Source organism: Pungitius pungitius, chromosome 12, assembly GCF_949316345.1.
Source record: "Pungitius pungitius chromosome 12, fPunPun2.1, whole genome shotgun sequence".
Lineage (NCBI taxonomy): Eukaryota > Metazoa > Chordata > Actinopteri > Perciformes > Gasterosteidae > Pungitius > Pungitius pungitius.
In genome coordinates, this window is record NC_084911.1 from 2,320,634 (window position 1) to 2,339,877 (window position 19,244).

The 19,244-nt window shown below is 49.6% G+C and overlaps 3 protein-coding genes and 3 non-coding genes across 8 annotated transcripts; 5 read left to right on the forward strand and 1 right to left on the reverse strand.

Annotated features, from left to right (window-relative positions):
* Positions 1-73: 73 nt before the first annotated feature.
* map3k14a (mitogen-activated protein kinase kinase kinase 14a) lies at positions 74-9,707 on the forward strand. 2 transcript variants are annotated; one of them, XM_037475804.2, is made up of 16 exons: positions 74-125; positions 4,461-4,772; positions 4,848-4,929; positions 5,024-5,228; positions 5,329-5,718; positions 5,803-5,937; positions 6,023-6,152; positions 6,371-6,499; positions 7,595-7,699; positions 7,787-7,944; positions 8,051-8,201; positions 8,309-8,569; positions 8,644-8,753; positions 8,927-9,065; positions 9,158-9,258; positions 9,367-9,707. In XM_037475804.2, the coding sequence occupies exons 2-16, from the start codon at positions 4,475-4,477 to the stop codon at positions 9,526-9,528; spliced, it is 2,556 nt and encodes an 851-aa protein (XP_037331701.2). In that variant the 5' UTR covers positions 74-125; positions 4,461-4,474; the 3' UTR covers positions 9,529-9,707. The 2 variants fall into 2 exon arrangements, with proteins under 2 accessions (XP_037331701.2, XP_037331702.2); XM_037475805.2 differs by lacking the exon at positions 74-125 and adding an exon at positions 2,440-2,640.
* A 510-nt stretch (positions 9,708-10,217) lies between these two features.
* Positions 10,218-13,437, reverse strand: LOC119220118 (apoptosis regulator BAX-like). Its single transcript, XM_037475807.2, has 6 exons — positions 13,168-13,437; positions 12,359-12,407; positions 12,119-12,277; positions 11,885-12,020; positions 11,650-11,754; positions 10,218-11,554 (listed from the first exon to the last, which is right to left on the reverse strand). Exons 1-6 carry the CDS (start codon positions 13,196-13,198, stop codon positions 11,456-11,458), a joined length of 579 nt encoding a protein of 192 aa, XP_037331704.1. The 5' UTR covers positions 13,199-13,437; the 3' UTR covers positions 10,218-11,455.
* A 103-nt stretch (positions 13,438-13,540) lies between these two features.
* On the forward strand, positions 13,541-15,649 carry rps11 (ribosomal protein S11). 2 transcript variants are annotated; one of them, XM_037475808.2, is made up of 5 exons: positions 13,541-13,582; positions 14,071-14,211; positions 14,446-14,521; positions 15,064-15,193; positions 15,456-15,649. In XM_037475808.2, exons 1-5 carry the CDS (start codon positions 13,553-13,555, stop codon positions 15,577-15,579), a joined length of 501 nt encoding a protein of 166 aa, XP_037331705.1. In that variant the 5' UTR covers positions 13,541-13,552; the 3' UTR covers positions 15,580-15,649. The 2 variants fall into 2 exon arrangements, with proteins under 2 accessions (XP_037331705.1, XP_037331706.1); XM_037475809.2 differs by having other exon boundaries at positions 13,541-13,560.
* LOC119221166 (small nucleolar RNA SNORD35) lies at positions 14,281-14,364 on the forward strand. Its single transcript, XR_005120668.1, has one exon. It is a non-coding gene; the product is annotated as a small nucleolar RNA SNORD35 (small nucleolar RNA).
* Positions 14,881-14,964, forward strand: LOC119221167 (small nucleolar RNA SNORD35). The gene has a single exon (XR_005120669.1). It is a non-coding gene; the product is annotated as a small nucleolar RNA SNORD35 (small nucleolar RNA).
* On the forward strand, positions 15,285-15,365 carry LOC119221152 (small nucleolar RNA SNORD35). Its single transcript, XR_005120655.1, has one exon. It is a non-coding gene; the product is annotated as a small nucleolar RNA SNORD35 (small nucleolar RNA).
* Positions 15,650-19,244: the final 3,595 nt, after the last annotated feature.

The window sequence follows — 19,244 nt, forward strand, 5'->3', positions numbered from 1 at the left end:
TTGGATATCTTTATTGTAAAACTCAAGGAGTATAAGAATGACTTTGAAATTCAAACCGGAAACCGGTAATAGAGCTAAACGGTGATCTGATCGCCATCGGCCGACGCCTACTAATTGGAGGATCGGTAAGTGCAACATCTACCACACATTCATCGTTAAATTAAACAGTTCGCCGGTGTACTACTCCAGCCTTTCCAATATCCTTCTGGGCGAAAACGTGTCGTTTGTTTAGTCGCGACTTTTTCTCCAATGACAAAGGACAAAAGCTAACTTTTATGTGAAATGGCGGAAGTCCTGTTTATGGAACCTCTGAGAACGAGAGGAACTCTTTCCGAACAACACAGTCAACGCGAGATATGGGATTTATTTTTATTACTATAATATTTAATGTGTGACGAGTTAACAGCACAAAGCCCGGTACGGTAAACAGTAACTTCGGCTCTAACGTCCGGTAACGTTACACGATGTCTACGATTAAAACCAGGGTTTTACCAGGGTTTATCTAACCCTTCACCAGGGTTTATCCAGGGCTTCAATAGGGCTTCACCCGGGCACTTTCCAGTTATACAGACTGATGTTGGTTGTAATAAGCATGTTATAACTAATGCATGCACAGCTATGCCTGTGTACCACCTGAGAAAACAGAAGAAAGGTGTTATTACTAACTGTACCTACACGTTCACATACGAGTAGCTATTCAGCTTATTTAATGTAATATATAATATTTATAATATAGAGGGGATTACTACATAACCATGTTGGAACATATACACTATAATGAATCCCAGATTTAAAGTTCTTTTCCCCTTTATCCCCTTTAACATCATTTTAGCCTCCACATTAGTAGAAACATTAGAGGGGATGCATGCTTTTGAAACTCTGTGTGTTGACAATTAGTGATTATTTTCCTTATTGATTCATGTGCCGAGATGAATTACATGAATCAGTTATTCTTTTAATAACAATCGGTCAGAAATGTGCCTCATCGCTGGCTCAAAGTTGAAGTGGACGACTTCAAGAGAAAGAATCCCCCCCCCCCCCCCCCCCCCCCCCCCGTTCGATATACTGATACAAAACGGACAAAAGGTGTACAAGGCCGACCGCTCAGCGGCTTATGTCTTCTCGTCTAATAACATAATAAACATGATGAGCAGCACATGTTGGGAACGCAGGTCTCGGATTACTCTAACGACACCCGTCTCTCGGCTGCGGTTGCAGATTAAGGAAGCAAGAAATGAGGAAGTAAGAAGAGAGCCAGGTGTGACTGATTACTCTGGTCATTGCGATACATGTTTTCTCAAACGCTGTGGGAACGTGTCGTCCAGGTCGGGGGGGGGTGACGTCTCCCCCTGGGAAGAAGCCCGCGTTTCCCTTCAAGGAATGCTGGGCTGTGTGTTTTCACGTTGAGACCCTTTTCCCCCGTCCTTACTAAAGGCTTTGGAATTTCATTAATCCGTGTGGGTGTGCGGCCAAAGTCGCCCCCCCGAGTAGAGCCACTGGCTGTACGTGGAGTTGGGCCCAGGGTTCCTCTGGACACTGGACCCAAACTGATTGTGGCACAATAATGTTAAGATTTAGGGTTGTGTAACTATCCACTAGTACGTACGGTTTACAATTACCACTTTTCCTTCTTTTATCTTTTTGTTGTTGTTGTTGTTGTTTAATGTTTTTGAGACCAAACAAGAAATCATAAAGGTGACAAAAAAAAACATACAGACGAACAGTAGAAAACCCAATGATGTTCAGTTTTATTATTATAGAGGAAAAAAAAGCCCATTTTCTGTCCATCGACTTTGAGCATCTGGGTCTCCTCCTCTTCATCGGCCGTATCTTTTTTATGACCTTTGGCAGCGAAAGGCGCCGTTGTAACCCTTGTTCGCCGCTTTAAAAAATAAAATAAAATTAAAGAGTCTCCGACGTGACTTCTTTTCCAGACAAGTGTAGAGTGAGTCGCTCAAACCACCGTCAGCCTTCCTAGGAGGCCCGTTGCCATGGCAGCGGGTTTCCTTTGCGCCGTGGCAGCAGCGCCTTGTGGTCCCCTCCAGTCGTGTTCTTGATTTCGGTGCATGCGAGTGGGGGGGGGGAAAGAAAGTGAGATTATTTTGGATACGTGATGAAAGAAAACTGACAGCTCACACGCTCTCCCCTAAAATCACAAACGTTTTTCCACACAGATGCTTCCACTATTAGGAATTGGAAGTTTGTAGCGTATCAGAGGACACGTCAGAGGGTCTCGGTGTGTGCGAGGACTCTTCTGGGAAGAAGAAAAAAAACCTCTCGTTTCTCCCTGTCCTGCTTTTTGTTTAACTTTTAATGGATCACGTCCCGTCCACCGCTCAGAGTCGTCCATCAAAAGCGCCGCCACACATGTTATCCTCCAATCTAGCCGAAGGGAAGGGCAAAGCCCTGTTGGAGGGAGGGAGGAGAGGGTAGGGGAGGGATAAGGGGAAGTGGAGATGCATTTCCCATAAGTCCTTGTCAGTAAGCTCCGCCCCCTCCACCCCCACCCTCTGGGGCTGGCTGAGAGCCGGCATTGAGCAGAGCAGAAGTGGCTGAGGATCAGGAGGACGAACACAGCACCGAGTTTACTGATGTAGAGGACGGGTTTATTCAGAGAGAGAAGAGTTCAGACATCTGTCGGTACGTCTGCACGCCCCCGTGCCTCACACACACACACACACACACACACACACACACTTTTGTTCCTTTCCACGTAAAGTCCTCGGGCTGTGGTGTTACGCTGGGCTTTCTGAAACGGAAGTGACGGTTGGATTGCTTTTATCTAGAGAGGCGTGAAGTCGACACACACGCACACGCACACACACACACCAGGTAGCGGCTCCACTCGAACGGCTTTCACTGAGACCTGACCCGCTCTCTGTCGTTGCTGTTTGTGTTGTTGAGAGCAAGGTTTTTTTTACAGGGGGAATGTTTGTCTTAGTGTGTGGGGGTGGGGGGGGGGGGGGGGGGGAGTGGAAAGCAGCAGAAGCTGCAGTGAGGAGGATCCTCTGATGCAACTTGCTGCAACTGCTTCCCCCCCCCACACAATTTGAGCCTCTCAAACTGCACGACACCGGCGGCGAGGTGAAAGGGCGCCGATCTCACACCCTCACACCCCCCCCCCCCCCCCCCACGCCCTGTTCACGTTTCAACAACTGTAACCCACGGGCCACCTGAAGGCAACCGTGCAGATCGGCGTGGTAAATTTAGCCTGATGTGCTGCAGACGACTTCCTCTGAGTGAAACGGAGCGCTTCAGTCAGCGGCGGTTTGCAACTGTCAAAACAAGGCCGGGGCCCGAGCTTCCTGTCGCATCTGAACCACCGCAGAGGTTTCAGTTCAAAGTGATCGTCGCAGTGCAACCGGTCCGACCTCCAAGCCGCCTACCGAGGAGCTGCCTAAAGAACGCACTTTCACCTACAGGCCGCTCCACCGTGTGTTCGCCCGGGGCCCGGTTCTGGTCCGAGTTGGTTTACCCGGAGGTGGGAAACTCGGGAGTAGGTTGACTCGAGGGTCGAGCGCGTGCACTGAAGGCAGCATGAGAGTGCATCAGAGTTAGGCAGACTTCACCCCTGTTGAGGAGTATGAACCCGTAATTGGAAGAAAAGCAAAAAGACAGGAAACGATGTGGGAGAAAACTGCTGCTCGGTTCAACGCGTACGTTCCAATATAGTGTCGTCAGTTAATATTTAATGTACACACTAATCATAATCCATACGTTTTACTAATGCCCAGTGGGGAAATTAGATGTTTTACACTCTGTTAGCACACAGGCTTGAAATACACACCGTGCTCATGTTTAATCAGAATAATATTGCTGGTAAAAACGGGTCCAATGGAATTGAAGGTATAGTGTATTTTATTCAGGTGCATCCTGTGGAACTCTTCTTTAATGGCTGGTTTGTGTCCGGGGAACAACTCTTTCCTCTCGGCTCTGCATACAGTGGCTTTACTAATATTCTCCATCACTGATGTTGTAAAGTAATGCTACGCCAAGAATGTGCTCGGATGTGAGCGCATGTCCACGATGGGTGACGTTAGTTATATGAGGACGGGAGTTGGGGACATATTTGATGGACTGTGAAGAAAAACGATACCGTTCAAAGAAATCGTTATGTGGAAAATGACTGAATATGTCTAATCGGGGCCTCATTCTCTTTTTTTAACACCCTGCGAAGTAAAACCGCTTATTCAACGACAGGATCGTCCATAAAAGGACGTGCCATGTTCCAGAATAAACGTCATAAACGTAACAGACGTCATAAACAATGTTTTGTTCATATGAGGAAACTGCGCTAAAATATGCCTCGTACAGAGTAATAGAGTGAATGAGGAAATGAAAGAGCGGCGTGTCATTGGCTCGCTGCTGTCAGAGGGAGGAGCCTGTGAACGAAACTCGAGGTTTATTGAAGGAAAGCTGCCCCCGACCTCATCGCTTCCTGCGACGCTCTCTCCCCACAGATCCAACCGATGAAATGGCGGTGAGGCAAAGGATTTTCAACTCCACGGCGCCCTTCTCCGGCTCCTCCCAGGCGGAGCTGAAGGGGTCTTACCCATCCTGCTCGGCGGCGGACCAGGAGGCGGCGGCGGCGGACCAGGAGGAAGAAGAGGAGGAGGAGGAGGAGGCGGGCGGTGGTGGTGGTGGGAAGGACAGCAAAGTGGGCTACATGGCCGGCTTCAGCCCGCTGATAAACAAACTCCTGACACGCGGCACAGCAGAGCAAGTGGGAGAGAGGCCGCTGAAGACCTCGACCTTCATCGCCCAGGCCGAATGTAAACATGTGCTCCTCAATCACAGTAGATGAAGTACGTGTGTGTGTGTGTGTTAACGCGCTGCGCTCTCCTCAGGTGAAACCCAGGACTCCCAGGAGTTCAGTCCTTCCTGCTTTGAGCGCTCCTTCGTTCCTTCCCCGAACTGCTTCAGCAGCAGGTTTGTCTTCCCCCCCCCCCCCCCCCCCCCCCATGTGCTCCCACTGGTCATACCGCATTCTTTAACGCCAAATAACCCCGTTGCCGTGCGTCAGTCTTTCCTCAGAGCACAACAACGTGGCGTGCCCGACCACGGCCGGCGCCCGGGAGGAGCAGCTCTCCCCGAGGAGGAAGACCCGCAGGAGGCAGAAGGGCGCCGGGAAGAAGAAAGAGAAGAAGAAGAAGAAGGAGAGGCACCGGCACCGGCTGCGCTCCGGAGTCCCCGAGCAGGAGAGCGGCAGCTCCCTGGTGCGGACCCTGGTGAGAACTCCGGTTCCGATTCTTCCTCGTTATTTGCGCCCCCCCCCGCCCCCCCCACACTCCCCCCCACATCGTGATGTGAACGTCGTGCCTTTCGCAGGACGAGTCGTCCCTCGCAGGCGACCTCGGCGCGTCCCGCTGCGGCAGCATCCAGAGCTCAGAGGAGCGGCGGCGGGGGCCGGCGCCCTACGGCACACCGATCTACCGCGCCGGCTGCTCCCCTCTCGGGTGGGGGGGCCCGGGCCGCGGGGCCCTCGACGACCTCGACGACCTCGACTCCTACGGGCGGGACAGCGACTCGGACTCCCTGGGCGGGCCGCCGGGGGACTGCTCGCTGGCCCTCGCCGGGCTCAGGGGCAGCGTCAGCCAGGGCGACCCGTGCTACGCCGGGCCCTTCTTCAAGGATGTGGAGAGGGAGGCCCGAGAGGAGGGAGGGGGGCGCTCGGCGGGGGACTCCGACAGCACCGAGGGAATCATCTTCTACAACCAAGTACGTCCCCGCCGCACGTCCGCTGCGGGCCGCGTTAAAATGCGCCTCGGACTAACTTAACATGTCCCCTCCCCCCCCCCTCAGAACATCCAGCCCGTAGACTCCGAATACAAGGAAGGGAGGGAGTACGTCCTCACGCAGTTCGTCAAGGGGGGGTCCTGCGGGGAGGTGCACAGCGCTCAAGACGTCAACACGGGCTTCAAATTCGCCGTGAAAAAGGTACCGCGTCTGTTTTTGGGGTCTTTCGGGAGCGACGGCGTCTTAAGGCAACGCTCACGCTCTCACTCTCGCCTCCCCTTCACAGATCGCCCTGAAGAGGTTCAGCAGTGAGGAGGTGGGTGCGTGGAGCGCCCTCCGATCTCCTCGTGTGGTGGAACTCTTCGGAGTGGTCCGCGAGGGGGCGAACGTCCTCCTCCTCATGGACCACAAATCCGGTGAGCGAACGCGTCCTGCTCTGCTGCTGTTCCAGATGTGATGGACGGATGGAGTGCAAAGACACGAGAAGCGTGGCGGTGGGCGGTTCTGGGAGGCCAGAAATGACTTGTTGAGAGACGCAGCGCTTGATAAACACAGCGACACACTTTTGTTTGTCAGCGATGGCAGAAGTAGATATTGACAGGATGTCCCGGTTTGACCTTTCCTTTTATTCTAGGCTCGCTGGGCCGGCTGATAGCGGAGCGGGGCCGGCTGCCCGAGGACCTGAGTCTCCACTACCACTCGCAAACCCTGACGGCCCTGGAGTACCTACGGAAGAAGAAGGTGGTGCATCTAGACGTCAAAGGTACGTTGATGATGCAATAGTTATACTATAAAACATCTACAACTACAATCTCTGCAGTTGTTTAAAGACATAAAAATAGACTTTTTTGCATTTGCACCGTATCAGCAAAAACAACCGTTCGTGGGTTAGAACGCGGGTAGCGAGTCAAAAAGTTCAAACCGAGTGACCTTTTGGAGAGAAGCCACCCGGTGCGGTGACATGAGATCCAAAACAGCCCGACCAATCACGAGAGGAGTGCTTGGTGACATTGGAAGATCCAATAGAGGTCATTTAATGTCTCAATAACAACATATATATATCACATTATATACATGGCTCTGGGGTCATTTTTTTATGATCAATTTAAACAATGTGATTGTTCATGAGGCTCCGGTGTCTCCGTGCAGCTGTTTTGGTGGAACTCAAGCGTCATGGACGCAGTAGACTTGATCCTCTGCACCTGGGTTGTGAAACCAGACTGCCACAGTGGGAATTTCCCACAGTGTGACTCACCGCTGATTTTCAAAGGGCGGCGCATGCGCACTGAAGCAGGAGAGCAGGCGAGAAGGAGGGGGGGGGGGGGGTGAACATAACTGGGGGGATGGGACGAGGAGCAGGATGTGAGTTTGCCAGTGAAAGGGAGTGAGAGAGAGAGAGAAGCAAGATGGAGGACAAAGCACCACGACAGAAAGAAAGCAGAAAAAGGAAAATTCAGTGGGAAGGAGTTTTTAAAAAAAGGGAGAAAGGAAAATGAGAACCGAGACTGAAAACCGATACGGGAAGAAGTCGGGAGTGGTGCCGCGGCTCAGGCGCCCCCTGGTGTCCGCCGGCCGAACTGCACCGCCATTCCTCGGCCGAGGCTCGCCTGCAGCAGCTGTCCCTCGGTGACGTCACACCTCCCTCTGATAGCTGCCCCTTCAGCTGCAGGCCGCGTTGTGTCTGCAGCTGCCCTGTTTCTAATTACGCCTCCCACACACCACACCGCACAATGAGTATGTATCGGAAAAACAAAAGATGTAACATTTAACAACTACATGATATAAACGTATGTCCAAAAGTATAAATGTACACAAGCTAAACAGCAGATACGGATTGTTGACCGCTCGTCTCCCACAGCGGACAACGTGTTGCTGTCGGAGGACGGGAGGGACTCTTTCCTCTGCGACTTTGGACACGCGGAGAGACTCGACAATCACGGACACAGCCTCAGCGGGTCCAAAGGTAAACGCTGTGTGATTCCAGTGCCCCCCCACCATCCTCCACCCCCTTGTGGGTCTTGCACATCTCACTGTTTTGAATCGTACGCAGAGCTGAAGGGCACAGAGAGCCACATGGCCCCCGAGGTGGTGAAAGGGGAACCCCGCGGAGCCCAGGCAGATGTGTGGAGCAGCTGCTGTATGCTACTGCACATGCTCAACGCGTGCCAGCCGTGGACCAGGTACTACACCTGCAGACTCTACCTGAAGGTACGCCCCCCGCACCCCCACCACCGCAGCGACACACAGACACCACCCCACCCGGCGCGGTGTTCAGCCTTTGACCCGACCACTCCGCCTTTGCGATGCTTCACAGATTGCCAACGAGCCGCCGCCGCTGCGGGAGATCCCGCCGGACTGCAGCCCCCTCACGGCGGAGGTCATCGCGGCGGGGCTGCAGAAGGATCCGGCCAAGAGAGCGTCGGCGTCCGCCCTCAAAGGAAAGACCGCCAGAGCGCTGAAAGAAGGTGACCGCGGCGCGCATGACGCGCAAAGTGGTGGTTGCGTGACGTACCCAAAACGATGCGGCGTAGATAACTTCCTGAGTGGTGAAGGTCTATTTGTGTGATTGCAGTGGGAGGACTCACCAGTCCGGTGAGGGGACCCTACACGGAGCCCCTATTCGTTTCCAACAAGCCTCCGGACTCCCTGCAACGTCTGGAGAGCAGCGGGAGGGACGAGGTGGAGCGCCAGGAGGCCGCTGAGGACGCCGCGGACGGGGCGCGGGAGCGAGACTCGCTCTCCTGTCCACAGACGCTGATCTCTGAGCCGAGCTACAAGAGGGGTCACAAGGTCACCACCGTGCCCGAACTGGAGCTGCGCAAACTGGAGAGAGGTGAGATCGCGCCCCTCCTCCTCCTCCCCGGGGCCCTTCCTGTGTTAAATGTGGCGTCTCCGCTCGTTTCTCAGATTTCTACCTGAGCAGCCTGTCCCAGCTCCACCCGGCTGAGATGCAGGAGCAGCTGCTGTCGTGCCTCAGCAGTGACCCGTACTCCACCTGGGAGCCGTGGGACAAGAAGGTGACCCTGCGTCCAGTTATCAGACCTAACGTCTGTGATCCACAGATGCTCCAAAAATTTTGCCAAATCTGTGTCCATTTAAAGAAGGAGCTTCTTTGTTGTTTTTTCCACGTTAGCTGAAGTAATAACACACCCACTGCCCCCCCCCCCACCCCCCCACGTCTTTATTCTAGGACTCTGGCCGCTGGTCTCTGAGTCCAGGAGACGAGCTGAGCTCCGGCGTCTTCTCCTCCAGCAGTCAGCCGGAGGCGCCGGCCTTCAGCGTGGAGCTGCTGAGTCACTCGCAGCAACCGCCGGCCTGCTGTTTTGAAGGTGAGATCGAAACACGGACGTCCGTCTCCTTTCATTTTGAAAGCGTATTCAGCGGCGCACCAAACCGTAACCCTGCTCTGCGATTGGCTCAGGGGTGGAGGTCTGCATCCGAGACTTCAACAGGAGGAGCATTCGCATCAGGGAGACGCGGCGGGTGAAGGTGGGCCACATCGCCACCGGCATCAGCGATCAGGTGAGGAGCGAGCGCCCGACTCAACGCGGCGAGGGGGGGGGGGAAGAAGCCAGATCACATCCCTCCTGCGCTCACGTGTGCTGCCTCTTCTTCTTTTTTTTTTTTTAGATCACCGAGAGGGTTTTCACCCTGGAGACCCAGCGGGGCCAGTGGGTGGCTCACGACGAGGAGGTGCAGGAGTCCGGTCTGGAGCTCAGCTGCGTTCCGGCTCCAGACTTCAGCTCCACCTGGAGGTGGAGGATCCGAGACGGGGTGCTGGAGACCAGATAGAGGCCGAGGGCCCCCCCCTGTTCAGACATTCCCCTTCACTCTGTGTCACCGTGAGAAGCCTGTGCTTCCAAACGGGCCGGAAAGAAATCATGTGTCTCACGTTATGGAGGCACAGCAGGGCCTTATGAAGCCTTTTTTATTAAGTGTTTGATCAATAAACAGCATTAAAAACTGTGACACACGATTGATTCATTGACTCAATGACCGAACATTTCTGCTGTTCTTTCACTCCTTTTAGGTTTTGTTTTGGCTTTGTCTTGTACGGCTTGCAGTTTTCAGGTTATAAAAACAATCTGAACATGTAAGTCAGCCAACTACAGGTCAGTTCTTCATTAGATTAGGTACGCTTTATCTGTGACCTTTTTTGAACCTTCTGACCTTTCTTCTGTAAGAACGGAAATCCCCATAACCACAATTTAAACGTGAAGGCGGCCTGCGTTTACGGGACAACCCATCAGGCTACCGGTATTTCATTATCTTTGCTAACTATTGATCGTTCATTTGCATCAGAAGCTACAAATATGCATATTTTATCGAATCGCTCAATACCTCTAAAGCTGTTTATTTAGCTCAACGCTAACATTAGCCTGCTGACATGTTGATCTGCAGTTTGTATAATGATCACATGTATTTATTCATAGGGATGCCAAGAACAATTGTCTCTTTCCTCCACCAATTACACATCACACCAGCATTAAAAGATTTATTTTTCATATTACAACAGACGAGATTACAGCAAAAAAAAAAGAGTTTCCGGGGGACTGGAAACTAAATCCAGCTTTACAAACGTGATAGAAAACAGGTGAAAATCTGAGAATATCAAAGTGAATTCATAGTTAAAAAAAAGAAAGAAGAAAAAAAACCACCAAGGCACTGACGAACAAGAAGAATGTATAAAAAGGTGTGTCGATTGCAGTTTGAATATCGCCAGTAAACCTACAGTACTTTGGATCTGGTGACGTGAGGTAAGCATCGGTGCTGCCTGTTTCTGCTCGACTTCTCCTCACACAACAGGAAGCGTGACGTGATGCGGCAGCGCTCAAACCACAGGCAACAACAGGCAGGCTGCGCTTTTTTAACGTAGGAGCCGCATTGAGGTCCCAATGCTGGTCGAAGCGCCCAGAAGGAGCATGTGACTAAATGATGCACAGGATGGTGTGACTGTGATGATTCTGGTTCAATGTAAACATAACTTATTACATCAATCCCTGTTGTGGCACTTAATTCATCCAGTGAAAATGAGGTTGAGCTGTGCATTCAGGGGGATAAATGATTTGGGCCCAAATATTACATTTTGTCGACACGTTCTTCCTGCTTTGTCTAATGATCATTTTGTCAAAACGATCTCCTCTTCACTCAATGAGATGTGACCACCCTGTGACATTGGCAGCAGGTCGTTACAGATCACACCTGCTAACACTCACAAATACGTAGGAAAATAGATTCATTAGCACCTGGATGAGGTGGATGGATCGTGTGGGGAGATCAAAAAGAAATTGGGAGTGGAACAAAGATGGAATAATGCAAGAGAGAAAAAATGGACTTTTCAGGCCATACGTCTTTCAGGGAAGATAACAGAACGCTTTGACTTTTTCTTTTGTCCAAACCGGGTAAAAAATAAATAAATTAAAATACGTTCCCTGTTAAAGGCATCCAAACTCTTCCACTAAACCCCCCCACCACATCCTCGTGGCGTAGGGATTACGGGTGCGTCAATGCGTTCTGTCTAACCCCCAGTGCTTGCAAATAAGAGGGTCGGCAGAAACGAAGAGTGGCTCTTTGTGTCCAAATACAAGCTCTTCCCATAAGACTCGCTCACTCTGCCTTTACTTCTTCCTGCTCCCGTTAAGATATACTCGATCATGTCCCCAGAAACGTCAGGCGTACCTCTTCCCGATCGTTCACGTGTTTGCTCATCCCAAATTCCTCACATCTTGCGAATTACTAAAACGGTCGTGAGGACACCGGCCAGGAAAACTCCCAGCGTCTGCCATGTGGGTGTGCCTAGGTGGGATCGGATGCCCTCCTAAAAAGGATCAACAACAGACACTAATATTAGCATGTGCAATGGAAGCTGTCGGGCAGGTTATGTACTTAAAGGTTGGAGAGCTTGCTTCTTACCCAGCCACCTTGCTCCCTGATCCAGTTGATGACATTTTCGCGGAGGTAGTCCATGGTCCAGTTGATTATTGTTCGGATAATGTCAGGAATTTGGGTCACGAGAGCCTGAGAAGGTGTGAAAGGGAGATGCTTCAGACTTTGGTCAGGTCTTTGTGATAGAATCATAATTCCTTAATACAGGCATGTCTAAGTTTTGATTATGAGGGGAGTGTCCAACGCAGCGCCCCAAGCTCACTTTGATGACGAGTCGACAGGCAAAGTAGAACAGTGCAACCACCCGGCCCCAGTTGAATTTGCCATCCGAAAAGATCTCTATGGCAACTTTCAAAAACACGTCTTTTGTGGGACTGAGCGAAGAGTCGTTCATCATTCTGAGGAAAACAGCATTTAGTGATCAAGGACAGGCCGATAATACTGGTCAAACACATACATACATTGGATGCACTGACACACGGGAAAGGTGGCTCACCTTTGAAGCTCTACGTTTCCGTCCAACTCGTCTCCAATCTGCTGCAGGCACTGGGCCAGCTTCTTGTGGTTTGGGTTTTTCAGCTCCACTCCATCCAGCTGTTTCCTGGTCAGAGCCTCGTTGCCATCTCCATGCCGCCTAACCCGCTCAAAAATGAAACTGCACCGGGAGACACAAACAGATTGTTATGATCCGCCTTCTTTCAATAACGAGAAGCCCGGAACTCCAGTCTTTACTCACTCCTTTAACAAAACAGTTCCTAGTTCCAGTATCTGGTCTTGGTTATTGCCTGAAAGACAAAAGGTCGGTGTTAAATCATCAAATACTGACACTGTTACACAACCAGTTATCTCACATTTGGAATAAATGATTATAATTATAATTAATAACTGAGCAATGCGTGCCGCTGTAACTGACTTCTGCGTTGTTTACTGTAACTTTGATATGAATAAGATAACACACTTTATAGGAGGGGGGGGGGGTGTCACCTATGTTTCACACACTTTAAAAACGAATAAAAAAGCGTGATACTTTGTTGAATATGTGTAGGTAACCATGTGAACACTCTGCTTTACTCTTCATATCTGCTGAGAGACATTTACAAAACATCACGTCCACAGCCGGGTAACGATAGTTTGTTAGCAGAGTTAATTCGGCCAACTTTAAGTCAATTTTGTCGATCCTTCAAGATATTTGACGTTTATAAAGCGAGTGACTTTGACGGAGTGAAACGACATTACGGTTGTCTGGTTGTATGTATGTTTAGTTTTGTTCACACATATTTGCTAACTCATTCTCGTACAGCTATCGGCTAACCAAGCTAACCACCTAACGTTAAGGCTAATCGAGCGCCGACCAACGGCTAACGTTAAACGTTAGTTGGGTTAGCTTTCTTGCTAACATGAATTCAGCTAATGTTGCTGCTAGCAAGCGGAGGAGCTACAGGCGCATAAACAAGAGCCACTTGTTCAAGCCCGAGAGTATCTATGTTTACCGCACCACCGGCGAGGCTGTCAAAGTCGATTTAATTTCAAGTATATAGCTGGTACCTTCATCGCCTCCTCCAGGGTATGATGCCATCTTGTCTGTTTAGATCCCTCGCTGTGCGCTTCCGTGTAATCATATGACGAAAATTCTACTTTCGGTAACTAGTTTTTCCGATGAGCCGATGTGAAACGATGACGTCATACGAAGGGCGGCGAGGCGTTTCATAAATGTAGCCTATTCGTGATGATTTCGAACTTAAATTAGTAATGAACAATTTAAAAAAGTATTTCGAACAATCTCAGTTATTTGTCCGTAAAGTTACGTTAAACATAACAAAATTAATTTCAGAGCCTCGCCCCTTATAAACGTCATTTCCTGTTTCTCTCGGTCTTCCGTCCGACGCGCGCACCCACAGGCCTCTTTACGACTCGGCAGCAAAGATGGCGGATGCACAAGTACGTTCGGGAAAACGGCGTGGTGAATTTCATTCGATATTTTTTACATTTAAATTCGGGCCATTTGAGAAAATTCTTAAGTATGTGCATTTTCGCCGTGTTTATACGCAGCCACGAGCCGATTCCGGCCCCAGAGATAGTTTTATAGCTGGTATTTGCTGTTGCCGTACCGCATACCCTCGTGTAACGTTAAACTAGCCGGGATGCTAACACGTCTAGCTTAGCTTCCCCCCTGCTTAACGTAAACTCTGAAAAGAACATTACCTAGTTTACTCCATACACGTTAACAATGGCCTTTAAAACTTTCCTGCATCATATTATGCAGTGGCGTTTCAGCTACCAGTGATTCTAGTCTTGAATTACAGGAAGTCCCATCTTGAAGTAGTCATCTTTGCGAGGCCGGGCGGAGTTCAGTGGATGGGTCCTGCTAGTGCATGAAAGCGTACATTGTGAAGTTACTGTGTCTCCTGCATTCAGTGTTTTAACCTCGATGTTATTTATTTTTCACAGACCGAGAGGGCTTATCAGAAACAGCCCACCATCTTCCAGAATAAGAAGCGTGTTCTGGTCGGAGATGGTGCCAAGGAGGCCAAGGAAAAGCTCCCACGCTACCACAAAAGTGTGGGGCTGGGCTTCAAAACCCCAAGAGAGGTAACGCTAATAATTCATCAAATTATCCTAAGTAGTCTAGCTTACTCGAGTAATGTTGAGTTTGTTAGCTGCAAATGATGTCTTTCTCACGATGGTCTTCCAAGCCTTCAGGGTTCTGACGATAATGCCTTTTGGCAATGCTGATGCAGTCATGATAGTTTAAAAAAATGGTCTTTAGTAAAGTAAAATGCTATAAAGTGATGACTAACCACATTTCTTTTGGGCTTTCACCAGGCTATTGACGGCACTTACATAGACAAGAAATGCCCCTTTACTGGAAATGTCTCAATTCGTGGCCGTATCCTCTCTGGTAAGTTGAACACTTCAGTGGGTTTTAACACTCGCCCATTGACGCTGGCTTGGGATGCTGAACCAGATTCTGCTAATAACTCTACACACGTCGAGTAAACGCACCTCCTTACATTGTCTTACTCTTTAGGAACTGCAACATCCAAAAGAACACATAATTCAGATTACTGACAATACTTGTCTGCTTAAGATGTTGAATGTGCACAACACAATCTGTGAAATGGGTTTGTTCCAGTATTACATGGGTAGCCATTTTCCTGACTACGAATGAACATATCCTTGTGCAGGTGAAGCATCCCAAGCCAGAACCCGTCTTTACATGGTAACTTGCTACATTGAATTACCTCCTTGTCACTGTCCTACAAATGATGTTTTTCTCACGATGGTCTTCCAAGCCCTCCGGGTGCTGACGACAATGCCTAATGGCAACGCTGATGTATTGGTGTGACGACTCTATTGAACCCAAATTGTATTTAGGTGTCACTGCCTTGGAGGAGAAGCTCTTTGACTGTTGTATTTAAGTTCCCTATGTCTGATCTACAGGTGTGGTGACCAAAATGAAGATGCAGAGGACCATCGTCATCAGACGCGACTATCTGCATTACATCCGCAAGTACAACCGCTTTGAGAAGAGGCACAAGAACATCTCTGTCCACCTGTCCCCTTGCTTCAGGTAAAACGCTTTTAACATCTCAAGTCCCATTATAGAACAGTTCCATGATAGTTTTGTTTTATCAAGCTCTTAAAAGTTGATCATTACATGCTGCAAATGATGTTTTTCTCACGATGGTCTTCCAAGCTTAAGCTCTGACGATGATGCCTTTGGCAAATACTGATGCAGCTTCTTTTACAACATAAACATTGCTGATTATCAGATTTATTTTGATTAGATGTGCACCGCTACCTGTATCTATATCTACTGTGTTTTCTTGCAGAGACGTCTCTATTGGAGACATCGTCACTGTCGGGGAGTGCCGACCGCTCAGCAAGACCGTGAGGTTCAACGTCCTCAAAGTGACAAAGGCTGCTGGAGCCAAGAAGCAGTTCCAGAAGTTTTAGGTGTGACTGATCAGAAAGGCTTCTGTTAGCCTACTTGTCCCACTGTCGAATAAAAAAAATCTTGTTTAAATGCTTTTGTTTTTGTCTCAATCGGTCACAAAATAACATGTGCACACAACTTGTTCTGCCCCCTTTTGGTTTGACAAAGTTTATTTAGCAGGGAAAATGAGTTTTCCTTTTTTGCTTGAAAGAGATGATCACTGAATCTAGAGCTCTAACTGCACAACCTAAAATCCACTCTGTATTGTTGGAAATGTTACCAAACGATAGGTCCTAAATGTAAGCGTTGTTCTTAAAGTGCCTTTAGCCATGTTCACTATAGATCATTCCACAATCCACTCTAGACTACTTGATGGACATCTACCGGATAGGCGTGATATTAAAGGTGTGTTTTGTATACCCTGAAGTACATCAGACCTCTGTATCCTGAACCCCATCGGCTCCTGAGGCAAAACGGCGCCTGCTCCTTCTCCCGGATGAACTGAAGGAACCCGACAGTTGACAATCTGAGCAAAGCAACGTAAAGAAGACATTTTGAAGCTCCGGTGGCCCTAGAGGTGGTTCTCTGGAGGCTTCACGGTGGCTCCTCAGCGCCTCCTGCGGGAGTTTTACACAATCACTTTTTGCCATGAATGAAAGTTGTCCAGCAGATGGCGGCGGATACCTGAGATGAATCATTTTCACGATGCATCTGTGAAGAAGCCACTTTGAGAGGTGACCCTTCAGCTACAATGATGCATCAGGTGTTTAAACTAGTATTTCTGATGTCTATATTCTTATCCAGTTTTTCTTTAAGTCAAATATGTTAGCAAACCAAATATCCGGTTCTAAAGAGCGATATGCAGGATTTCACAGTATAATTTCCACTATAAATATGCTTAATCCCCACCTGTTATTAATCTGCTGAGTTGTTATTGTGAACATACTGTAGGATTTGGTATTTGAAGGCATTTAAATATCGTCTGTGAACACAACAGACGGAGGGATTATCAGGGGGGATCCCTGTGTGACGCGGTCGCCATCAGGAGAAACCCCCTCCCCCCCTTCTTTTGTACACTTGCTCACATCCAAATAAACACATGCAAATGTACCGTCTGCATCAGCTGAGCCATTTGCATGTGTCCTGCTCTCAATGACCCCCCCCGCCCCCCCCCCGCCTACATCCATCCACTTGTCTGCCGAGGGCCATTACCATAATGCGTCTGTGCATGTTGCTCGGGTGAACGTGGACCATATGGTGATGCCGTGAGGAGGAGAAAGTGGTGACGTGATGATTTAATGATTAGCAGGCTGTGCAGTCTGGAAACATTCCCTCAAAACGGCCAAAACATTTCCCTTAATTGCAGTATTTCCCTTTGTTGTTCGCTGTGCTAACAAGCATCTCGACTACGACACTTAAAGAAACAGAAGTGTCTCAGCTTCTGGCCCCAAGTTGTCCTCTCCTGTTCGGGGGGGCTTTTCCAAACCCTCCGTGGACACTAAGGGGCGGGCGGGAGGGTTCGAAAAGCAGACCCTCTCACGGGCAGCCCCCCCCCCCGGGGAGCAGGGAGGCGCAGCAGGCCACATGAGCGTTTGTGTGAGGGCAGAGGTCGGATCACCGAGTGACCGTAACGACCGTCTGTAGGTGTGTGTGTGTGTGTGTGTGTGAGCATTCTTCTCATCTTTAAAGTAGAGAAACAAGACCATTGGAGAGAATTTACGGAAAAACAAAATTCACTGAAAAGACGTACAAGACACAGAGTTGTATCATTAGACAGACATCTTTAATCTAGTATTTAAAACAATATAATTTAAAGGTTTTATTAAAGCAGTGATTTTTGCTTCCTAAAAGCAGTTTAGCTAACTAATTTTATAGTAGTGATAGTTTTCATTTCAAAGTCAACTGGATGCAACGTTACATTACAGCGTGTTAGCATTGTGAGATTAGCATTTAGCTCAAAGCACAGATTGGACTTTTGTTCTTCTTTATGGAATCCAAACCTTCTGAAATCTTCTGAATGAATTACTATCTAATCAGTAAATACCATTAAATAAATGATTGGCTCTGTGAAACCTGAGTTTTTGAACAGTACCTTGTTTGTTTTAATGATTCTATTTGTAACCCCATGACTTTCTGACACCTCTGACTCCTGCAATAAAAATTACCCAGCTGGAAAGATTTTACGGTGTAATTTCATGTTATCATAGATTATAATCCAGATGATTCCATCGGCACACTCCCCCCCCCCCCCCTCCCCCCCCTTCACCAGCCTGGTCTAATTGTCCAGGTGGGGATGTGAGTTCCACTGATGGAGAAGCCAGTCGCCTCCGGCTCTGCTTTAGAACTCTCCGTTTCCCATTTGGAGGCTTCGCCAAAAGGTGAGCGGCGCAGAATGAGATGTGTTTACCCAGCGTAGGTGGAGTCGTGCTTACTTGTGTATCCAATGGAGGGGATGTTAGCTCAGGGGGTCAGCCCGACGAGGGCAACGGCCACTGTCAAAACAGAGGCCTTCTGGTGGCCCGGCAGGGGGGCTGGGTGGGGTGGGGTCGTAAAATCCTGTGCTGGACCCTTGTTCTGTGTTGTGCGGACGCTGTCGGCAGCTTTCAAAGGAGAAGCAGGAGTCCCAATGGGCCAAACAGATGGAGGCCATGTTGTGTGTGACAGATAGAGAGCCCCCTCATCCGCTGCACCCAACAACAGGCCTCTCATTTAGAGATAAAAGCACAAAGGTATTAACATAAAAATGCACTTTTGAGTTCATTTCTGAATAATATAGTGTTGGATCATGAAGATTAAATCTGTAAACATCAATTTGATGTTGCAGCTGTTAAAGGTGGGACTTTAACGACTGTAAATACTGCAGCTATCATAATGCCTTTGTATTGTCTTTGAATACCCAGATTCTTCAAAGGGACCCTAAAGCCCGCAGAACAATTGCTGGCAGAGTCCGTTACGTCCGTGAGAAGAGGGGGGTGGGGGGGGCTCGGACCTTTCTGCAGGCCATTTTCTTAATGGAGCAAAGCACGCCACTATCAAACCCATCCCTATAGGAGCGCGCAACAGGAACACCGTGACCCCCCCCCCCCCCCCGTTCAGAGGTCAGCGCGAGGTCCGCTCTCCACATCTGGACACGTCGTCAGGGCCGACAGATGCGCGCGGAGGGCGCTAGTGGGAGACAGACTGGTGTCTGAAAACGCCACATCAAGGGGAAAACACGCGCCCCGTGTGAGCTGCAGGCCGCACCGAGGCATTATCAACGGGGGCCCGGGTATGACCCACTGTCGGGGGGAGGGGAGGGGGGGCGGTGTCTTGATCTGGTGAAAGTAGATACGGAGAATAATGACCATGTCAAGATCTATTACCCTCAGGTCAGAGGTGGCGGTCACAGTCATCAGTGTCTTCTTAACTGATTTCAAGTGATCTCACAGATGTGGAGCCACATTGAATCCGAGTGCGGCGCTGCATCCCGTGTTGTCGCGGCGATATCGAGCAGTTTCCCCTCCAGCGGGGAGGAATTCACCCTCGGCAGATGGCCGGGGCCCGAGGCTCCCAGAGGCCCCCCCCCTCACCCCCCTCCCAGAGGCAACGCTACACCCTGGGACCCGGACACCTAATCGCGCCCCGTCCAAGCCTCTCACCTGCTGCTTCGCCGCTCACAATGTTATCTCATCTGCCCCGACCTATT